This window comes from Octodon degus, unplaced genomic scaffold, assembly GCF_000260255.1.
Source record: "Octodon degus isolate 3935 unplaced genomic scaffold, OctDeg1.0 scaffold00413, whole genome shotgun sequence".
Lineage (NCBI taxonomy): Eukaryota > Metazoa > Chordata > Mammalia > Rodentia > Octodontidae > Octodon > Octodon degus.
Genome location: NW_004524989.1, coordinates 50,458 through 60,880, shown reverse-complemented (window position 1 = coordinate 60,880; position 10,423 = coordinate 50,458). Strand labels below are relative to the sequence as shown.

The 10,423-nt window shown below is 39.3% G+C and overlaps 1 protein-coding gene across 1 annotated transcript in view; it reads left to right on the top strand.

Moving 5' to 3' along the window:
* Window positions 1-10,105, top strand: part of Znf449 (zinc finger protein 449) — a 16,559-nt gene extending 6,454 nt beyond the window's left edge. Inside the window, exons 4-5 of the mRNA XM_023708610.1 lie at window positions 6,178-6,291; window positions 6,479-10,105. Coding sequence (XP_023564378.1) covers window positions 6,178-6,291; window positions 6,479-7,362 — 998 coding nt within the window. The 3' untranslated portion in view covers window positions 7,363-10,105. The remainder of the gene's footprint in view (window positions 1-6,177; window positions 6,292-6,478) is intronic.
* Window positions 10,106-10,423: the final 318 nt, after the last annotated feature.

Genomic DNA, 10,423 nt, shown 5'->3' with positions numbered 1-10,423 from the left:
AAAAAAAAAAAAAAAGTCCTGTCTAAGGTTCTCTGCCTTTTCATTGAATTGCTTAATCCATTCATTTAATCTTTTTTAATGTGGTTGGATTTACATCTGCCATTTTACTACTTCTGTGTTTCATGTCCTTTTTGTTCCTTTGATCTTTCTATTGCTTTCTTTTGCATTATGTAAATATTTCTAATGTTTTACATTAGTGAATTTTTGTAATTTGTAAATTTACTTCCTTAGTTGTTGATCTATGGTTTTTCAATGAATATCTGAACTTAAAATCAGCTCCCAAGATATAGTAACAATACCAGTGAGATACAAAAATATATGTTTTATATAGCTCTATACCCGTTTATTCCTTTTTGTGATAGTGCTATAATATTTATCAAAAATATAACAGCCAAGCGTGGTGGCATGTGCCTACTATAATCTCAGCACTCAGAAGGCTGAGGCAGGAGGATCCTTGTGAGTTCAAGACCATGCTGAGCTACAAAGTGAAGTCAGTGTCAGCATGAACCGCATAATGAGACCTTGTCTCAAAAAGATAAAAGAAAATACTATAACCAGTTTTATAGTTAGTACTTTGTAAAATTTTAAGCTTTTTATGGAACCTAAGAAGAGAAAGGAAATACGCACACATATAGTATTGTTTTGTTTATATTTTCTTTGTATAGGTTTTTATGTTCTTAAATTTATTTTGTCAGCATATGTTTGCAGTACTTAAATACAGTCAGCATCTAGAGTTGGTACATATATGCTTCATATCAGTCCTTATTACTTTCCTTCACCTTCTCTCTCCCCTCTCCCTCCATCCGTAGACCCCCTTCCCATCTACAAAAGATCTATTCCAACTTTTATTATATTAACACTATCATTTCTTTTAAAAAAAACAATCATTTATGCATTTATTTATTTATTTGGTGCAGAGTCTCACTACATAGCTCAGACTTAGTGATCCTCCTGTCTCAGCCTCCCCAGCACTGGGATTACAGTCTTGTACCACTGTGCCTGGTTTCCCAGCCTGCATCGTGTACCCAGGGTTCCAGGGCTGGCAGGGCATGTGGTACTAGGGATCGAACCCAGGTCCTTGCGTTTACCAGGCATGCACTTAGACCACTGAGCTATCTGCCCAGCCCTGTATATCATTTTTAATTTTCTTCATTTGTTCCTGTAGATTTGAGTTACTAAATTCCATCTTTCCTTAGTCCCATACAACTCTGCTGTTACCTAGCTCATCTGCTCTTCCTGGCAGCCATACATTTCTGTTGCAGCCCTTGTAAGTCCTCAGGGAAAGAAACAGAGGCTTTCAGTTAAACTCCCCTTCCTAATTATATAATTACCTTTATCTTTGCTAGGTTTTTTTTTTTTTTTACTATTTTGTTATTATTGGGTTTTCTAACGTATTTGGTATAGGTTTCACTACGTAGCTTGGACTCATAGTGATCCTCCTATTTTCAGCCTCCCCAACGCTGGGATTACTGGCATGAGCCACCACGCCCGGACTCAGTTACTGTCTCAGTGCGCCCAGGGGTGGGGCCAGTGTGGCATGTGGTGCTGGGGATCTGACCCTGGTCACCTGTGCTTGCCGAATCAGGCACTTAGTCTGCTGAACTATCTCGCTGCCCCTTTGCTGTTTCTTTAAGTAAGCATTAAGTTTCATTTAGAATGAGAAACTTCAAGTCTACTAGCAATTTATTCTCACAGTTTTATTTCTCAGGAAAATCTCTGTTGCATATTCATTTTTGAATGATAGCTTTGCCCAATGTAAGATTTTTAGTTGACAGTTTTTATTGTCTCTGATCGTTTTTACTATGTCATCTCGCTACCTCCTATCCTCCATATGCTTCTAATATGAATTCAGTTTTTAATTTCATTGAGGTTCCCTTGTAACTGACCAGTCAGTTCTTGCTTGCTGGCTTTCAAGGCTTGGCCTTTCCATGTTTAGGATGTGTCTGTGGATCCCCTTGATGATATACGTTTGCAGATCCACTTGTACTCATTCTGCTTGGAATTCATTGAACTTCCTGTGTATTGGTTTAATTTTTTTCAATATACCTGGAGAGTTTGGAACCATTAATCTTTCATTTTTTTTTCTGTTTAGTAGAAATGACTATGACTCAAGAGCTGCTGTGCATATGCAAGGATTTGCCCAAGGAGAATTGTCAGATTAACATTTCTTAGTAACAGGATTGTAGAGAGGAGACTTCACTAAAATTGTCCAGCCATTCAGTAAACAAACAAATAACAGTGCAAAGTCCTGAGGGAATGACACAGAGTTGCTGCAATATATTATTTAAAATGCCCAGCTTCCAAGAAAATTGTGAGACATACATGGAACAGGAAAGTATGATCTATATTATTTAGGTAAAAAAAAGTAGGCAATAGAATCTGCTCATGTGGGGGCTGGGGAGATAGCTCAGTAGAATAAGTGCTTGCTTGGCAAGCGCAAGGGCCTGAGTTCAATCTCCGGTTCTGCCAAAAAAAAGAGAGAGAGAGAGAGAGAGAGAGAGAGAGAGAGAGAGAGAATCTGCTCATATGTTTTACTAGAGATTTATCAAAGCCTTAGAAGTTGCCATTATTAATAAGTTTCAAGAACTTGAGGAAAACATGATCAAAAAGTAAGAAACAGTTATGACAGCATCACTTTAGAGAATATCTATAAGCAGAAATTATTAAATCAAATGGTAATTTTAGAGTTGAAAGATCTAATGACTGTCAGTCAGATTTCCAGTAACATAACAAATACTTGAGATAATCCATTTATAAGAAAGGTTTTATTTTGGCTCGTAGCTCTGGAGGGGTAGAGTGGCCAGCCCCTTTGGATTTTGGCAGAACACGAGGGTAAAGAGTACATGGTGGGACAAAGCCATTCATCTTATAGCCATGAATGAAAGAGAAAGAGAAAGGGATTGGGGTCCCACAGTCATCTTCAAGGGCATCCCCCTAATTACCTGAGGCCCCTCACCAGGTCCCGTGTCTTAAAGTTTTTACTACCTCCCTGTAGTGTCCAGCAGGGAACAAGCATTTAGCACATGGCCCTGGAAGGGACATTGTGAATCCAAACTGTAGCAAACCGTAGTGAAAAAGAACTCACTAAAGTGGTTCAAAGGTAGATGTGAACCATCAGAAGAGAGAATTAGTGAACTTAGACAAATCATTGCAAATTATGTTGTCATAAGGACATGGCCAAAAGTGAAATGTGAATGGGGTTTCAGGGCAAAGCAAGGAGACATTAAGTGCACCAACTTGCATATATTTTAGTGAAAGTCCCTGCAGAGATTCCCCTGCATGTAGCTGTGGGAAAGAGGGCATCCAGGACTCTTTGCTCCACCATTCTGTGGTGGAAGGAACTGAAAGTAAGATAAGGAACTGAGAGTGGGATTCAGATACCGCAAATTCACATTTTCCTCAAAGAATTTTAATAGCCTTTCTCAAGACTTTCTTCATTTGCTTTGTGCTCTTAGGTCGTCACCAGTTGGCTAAGGGTCTTTTTACCTAATTCAGAGAGCAATAACAAACTTTACTTGATGTTAGCAATTCTAGGCTTTGACTGCCAGGGGCTCTCACCCTTTAGGGTCATAGCTCTGAGATTTCAATACCAGTGCCTCTTAGCTCTTGATGTTATAGCTCTTGGTGGCTCCTGCCACCCTTATCAGCAACCCAGGAGCCAAGTCTAATAGACCCCTGGCTGCTTCTCCAGCTCTTCCAACAGCATCCATTGCCTTTCCACTAGTCTCCACAGTTTACTATAGTCACCACTGATTCCCATCAGTTTTTGCTCTTCACTGCTCTGCTGTGTTCTAGAGCTATTTCAGGCTAATAGCCCCCGGTATTACAAATACTTTTTATTGCAACCTGCTTATTCTTCTTCATCCAAGATATGAATCATAGATCTCCTCAAGCAAGGCTTTCCTGGGACTTGTGCTGCAGGAGAAGGGCTAGTGCACAGCAGGGAGCCCTCGTAAACTGACCCAAGAAGTGTAAGAGAGTGCTGCGTATGTAGAGGTGGAACAGGCTATACATGCATTGTTTTTGGCATTTCACAGTCCATGACTTTTGTAGTAGTAGTGGGAAGTGGGGCTCATCTGAATGTTATGGGACAACGTTATCTGGGATAGGTTCAGGCCTGCTTGGCCAAGGCAGATATCTCCCTAGGTGGCTGTGGGGCAGTCTCAGATCTTTCAAACTTCATGGGAATTGGCTGCTTGATTGATAGCTCTCATATTTCCCTGAAGTGGTGGGACTAACACCAGTACTGCCACTGCTTTCAGGGCATCTCCAGGAGGTGTGACCACATAAACTAAGGGCCTGTGGAGCTTGGGGATGCCAGGGATATCAGCAGTGGGTCCGATTTCTCCCTGATCTTTGTGCTGTCCGGTGCTATTTTCTACTGCTCCTCAGAGAGTCAGTAGCAGCAGTTGGGCATCAGGGAGAGACATCATAGCTGTCAGAGGAGACTTGGCTTCTGTCAGCATGTCCTAGAGGGCAGATGATAAAGCAGCAGCAGAGGTGACAAAGACAGTAAGGTCAGTGGCACCAGGCCACTTGGGGAGGACAGCTGGAGCAAGATAGTTATCAGTCAGATCACACTGTCCCCCTTGCTGTTGAAAGTGGAAGAGTTAGTCCTTATTTTGTTTGCTTATCTCAAGATCACTTGGAAAGACTTTATATGTTGTATTTTTTACTTTTAAAAGTTATTACGAGTTTCACTGAGAGATGGGTCTACAGAGGTCATTACAGTGTCCTGCTAGGAGTCCATCTCTAATATCTCTAATGTCCTCTCTACAGCTGGATATAAATCATAATATTTTACACCTATACCTTTTCTATTCACTTTGTTCCCCCTTTATTGCACAACAGCTTTACTTTGATTTATGTCCCACAATTATTTGACTTACTCCATATTACCGTTTAGTCTAATCCAAACAAAAAAAAATAGGAAATTTAAACAGCATTTGTCTGAAATCCATCTTTGTGTTTCCTAATCTTAAAAAGGATATACACAGTCTTTACCCCATAGAACAAATAAATAAGATATTTTAGTCCACTTCCTATGTCTAGCTACAATGCTTAGAAATGTAAATTTTCCTTTGGATTAATATTAGCTAAACTAATTTGCTCATGCTATCTTAATAATGCTGATATATAAAAATCACCCCACATTTACATCTCAGATTGGCCATTTCCAACCCACATTTCACTGCAAAGCAGTATACTCTACCAGAGATGAGGAAGGTGGAGAAGAGCATGGAGAACAGGATGTTATCCACAGTGGCCATCAGTGAGGATGGGGTGGGAGTAACATTGAGACACAGGAGAGCAAGGGGCAGAAACTTTACCTCTATGTCATGTCCTTAGATTGACTGTTAGAAGCACATTTTAATCATTAATTGATGTAATTTTAAGAAAATCCACTTGTGGATTTTTTTTTTTAATTTTAGGGAAGGGTCTACAGGGTGTTCAGGGTCTCACTACTAGATCAGGCTTGTAGTGATTCTCCTGTTTATAGTCTCCCAATTGCTGGGATTACAGGCGTGCACTACCATACCCAGTCTCAATCGCTGGCTCAGTGTGCCCCATAGGGAGCCAGCATGGCAGGCCCGGGGATCGAACCTCTGACCCTTTTGCCTGCTTGCAGGCACTTTAATCCACTGAGCGATTTGGCTGGCCCTCACTTGTGGACATCAACTGAAACAATGCCTACTTTTCTTGGCTGTCAGCCCAGTTCAAGTTCCACTTTAATTTGACAGTCTTAATTGAACTTACGCCATTAAACAGTTCATCACCTCCTACTTTTACCTTTCTAGCTTCACTCAGCATTCAACAGTATTTCCCAGGCTTAGAATACAAAAATTTTAAAGATTTACATCATTTTAGCTCTAAGCTAAGTAGATCTATTATCAGAATAGATGTGTAAGTAATTTAGCACATTGATTTCAGCACACAATTAATCTCTCACCATCCATAGATTGGAGAGCAGCATTGAAGTGAGCACAAAAGGATGTTTTCTTCATTTTTGCTTTCTTCTTATCTTTAAAAAAATCTCTTATAAGTGACTCCAGATGAAATCATAGTAACTGAGGAGGAGATGTGCATGAAGGGGCCTGTGTCCAAGAAATCAGCCTAAATTCTGGAAAAGCCTTGAATGAACTGAACTATTCTGCTTCTCATCTCTCCTCTCACCAGGATTTCCACTGCCAAAGCTTGACGTGAACTTCCCACTGGAGCACCGAGAAGAGTCGTGGGTGAAGGACTTGCAGGATTCCAAAGAAATGAAACAGTTACTCGACTCCAAGATTGGTAATTACTTGTTCATTGACAAGTGGGGGAAGAAAGAACCGAAAAACCATAATCTTGTGAAGGGCTTGGTATTCCATTTAGGAATTTCTGTATTCCTGCTAGTGGTCTAATATGACTCTTGGTTTTCCTTCATTTATTTTTCTCTTAGAATACAATTGACATCTTCAATTTTTATTTCTTTTCTCAGGTTTTGAGATGGGGATAGGGAATGAAGAAGATGCTTCAAAACAGAAAAAACTGGAGAATATATATCCATTTATTGTAACTTTAGAGGAGAATTCTCTCCATGGTCCTGTGATGCAAAAAGACTTTGTTCCATTAGAAAATCAGTGGGAGCCTCCACCAGAGGATTTACAGACAGATTTAACAAAACTTGTGGATCACCAAAACCCCACTCTAGGGGAGACACCTGAGAGTACCAGCTTAGAAGAACCTCTCAATCCTAGGCCCCAAAAGAAAAAGAATCCAGGAGAGAAACCTCACCGATGTCCTCAGTGTGGAAAATGTTTTGCTCGGAAGTCACAACTTACTGGGCACCAGAGAATTCATTCAGGAGAAGAACCTCACAAATGCCCTGAATGTGGAAAAAGATTCCTTCGTAGTTCAGACCTTTATAGACACCAACGACTTCACACAGGAGAGAGACCTTATGAATGCACTGTGTGTAAAAAGCGATTCACGCGACGCTCACACCTCATTGGGCACCAGAGAACTCATTCCGAAGAAGAAACATATAAATGCCTTGAATGTGGGAAAAGTTTTTGTCATGGATCAAGTCTTAAAAGACATCTGAAAACACACACAGGTGAAAAACCTCATAGATGTCATAATTGTGGGAAAAGTTTTAGTAGACTGACCGCTCTTACTTTGCACCAGAGAACACATACTGAAGAGAGACCTTTTAAATGTAATTACTGTGGGAAAAGCTTTAGGCAGAGGCCAAGTCTTGTTATCCACTTAAGAATCCATACAGGGGAGAAGCCATACAAGTGTAGTCATTGTTCTAAAAGCTTCAGACAGAGAGCAGGCCTTATTATGCACCAGGTCACTCATTTCAGAGGACTTCTTTAGGAATTGTTGAGGGAGACAGGTCCTACAGAAACTAACACTAACTCAAAAACATTGTAACATGTAGAATCCTTTTGTGTGGAAGGATATTTTTGTTTGGACTCATGAGAATAGCTTTTTTTGGGGGGGGGTGGGGACTGGGTTTTATTAGCATTTTTATTTTGAGAATCAAAAACTGCAGAGAGCATTAGAAGTGTTGATATATTTCAACCTTTCTTTACAAAAGGTAGAGGGGCTAATTTTAAAATCTGTCTGAGCTCCAGACATGAGCTCTGGGCATTTGAGCTCTAGATATACAAGCTGTAGGCATGAGCTCTAAAATAGCCACTTACAGTAGCAGCTTTCCTAAATTGATTTCTCTTGTCTCCACAACTGTGTTTTTAATTAAAATGGGAAATTTTGTGTTGCAAGACAGCCACATCATACATAGAAGCATAAAGCAGAAATAGAGGTAGGATCGATATGGTGGATAACCATGCCCATGGGATGTATCTATTGTAGCAGTACGAGACATATTCTGCTGTATAATTATTAAAAGTGAATTGAAGCCTTAGATGTGCCAAGGTGGCAAGAAGAGAGACAGTGAATTTTGTCAAACAGCAAAATCATGTCAGGAGCACAAGGATGGAGGGGTAGTATTTACCTGGTGAAAACTGGGTTATTTCCATTAAAATATTTCTTTTTTAAGAAAATTAAGATTTTAGACTTTACTTCTGATTTTTGTAGTTTGCTGATCTGCTTATTTGGAAGTCTTTGGTGATGGTGCATAGAGGGAGAGTATTCACTTGGTGATAAAAGCTCTAGGTCTGCAACAGTCCACTTGAAGCCACGGGTGATGTTGCACACCTGTAATCCCAGCACTCTGGGAGACTGAAGCAGGAGGATAGCATGTTCAAGTCCCCCCTGAGCAAATTAATGACTTCCGATAACTTGTGTCGAAATAAAAAATCAGAAAAGGGTTGGGGAAGGCCCTGGCTTTGAGCCCCATTACTACAAAAAGTAAAGAACCCACTTCACTGTTGAAATTGTCCAGGTAGATTACTAGTTGACTGAGATTGACTGAACTGAAGAACCAGTATCCATGGCTTTTTGCTTTGCTTTGGTATTTTGCATGCATCTTTCAGGGCTTTTGAAATCTTACCCATTCTTTCATTCATTATCTTCCTAAGAATGTGTCATAGAACACTTATTTCTGGAAGATATTCTACAAGTAAGTTTGCCAGTTGCTTCCTGCTGTTTCCCCTTCCTGGATTCATAATGCACACTAGCTTGTGAGACTTGGGGAGAGGTCTGCCAGTAAAGGAGGAGAAAGCACCTCTTTTGGCTCAGCGTTTTCCAGATGTACTTGGACCCAGTACACCCTTTTTCATGTTCATCCAATAATAGCTGACAAAACTATTATTCTGCAAATGTCCCTTGGAACACACTGCCTTAAACAAATATTTCTGTAACTATCAATATACTTCTGTTCCTCCCAAGATAGTTATCTCCGGTTGTTTTAAGGGTATTATAAAATTTTTTAAAGATACACATCTTTTGTATAATATAATCATGTATCATTTCAAGGAGGTGAGGATCACTGATTTATATCATTTATGAATTGTTCAGTGATTCTTGACCTCTTAACTTTCATTATAAGTACACACACATACACACATACATATACAGATACACACCATGTCAAGGTGAGGATCACAAATTCAGGCAAATGAAAAAGTTGCCAGTGATTATCACCCTTTTTGAATTTTACTTACAATTATGTACACCCACCCAGTTGTTACTTATGTAAACGTTTTTATATAATCCTGGCAGCAACTCAAATTCCCACATGAGGGAAGAAGTCTCATTATCAGTTAGTATGTGAACATATTTATTGCGCCTAGTTCCTTGTTATGAACATACAAAAAATAAGACAGTCAAGTATTTCTCTTTTATGAAGCTATCCAATCCAATCATCCTTTCCTTAACTAGGACTAGGGAAGTATATCTCTTCTATTGCATTGAATTGCTTGCAACTGATATCAAAGCATTGGGGAGTGTCTGCTATGTGCCTAACTAGTCCTGTTCTAGGCTTAACAGAAGCTAGTAAAGAAATACAGTTCATGGGTCAGGCTCATAAAAGAGTTTATAATATCTTTAGTTATAAACAAGAGTTGGGAAACACATGGAGAACAATGCAAGAGAGTTTCTAATTAAGTGCCAAATCATATCAAGTGCCAGAGCCAGGATGTGTCTTAACTCTTGACATCCAGGTCCCTGTATGATGCTGCTATACATTTGGGGTTAAAATTGAGCTCCCAGTAGCAATAAACATGTAACATGAGAGGAGTATGAATGTGGAGATGAAAAATACCGAATGTAATGGCTTCTCTTTTCTCTTGTGGAATTGCATTCAAACCAGAACAGTGCCTTAGAATGGATGTGCCCAACTGCAATGTATTTATACAATGTTTTAATAAAATGGAAATGTGTATGTTATTCCTGGTTCTCTTGCATTAAGTAATTGAACAGCTTAAGAGATGCTTCCCTGCACAGTGGCAACAAACCACATTTGACTTCTGTCCCTCCTCCAACTTGGAATCACTTGTCTGTCTGCAACCATTAGTACACTGATTGCATTGTTTGTAGCATTTAATACTGATAATTTTAGCTTATGAAGTTAGCTACAATCATTGTAATAGCTGCAACCTCTCATCTATATTATGAACAAATGTGATTAGATTTTTACAAGACAGAATGTCTCATACTCATCTCTTTGTTACAGTGCCCTGTATATAATAAACATTAATAAATATATGTGGCATTGAATAAAGAAACGTGAAATATTTCTTGAAAACATTACGTAACTATATTGCATGGATCTACCTAACTAGGGCATATACAGTATGAATCTCATATCTACTGTGAAGGGCAAAAACCAGTACACAATTTATAAGTACTATGAAGATTAAATGAAATAGATGTTTTCATGCCCTGCATAGTATAGGCTTTCATTAAATACCAAGCATATTCTATTGTCATTGTTTTTAATGATACAGGCATTTAAAAGCTAATGACTTTTTTC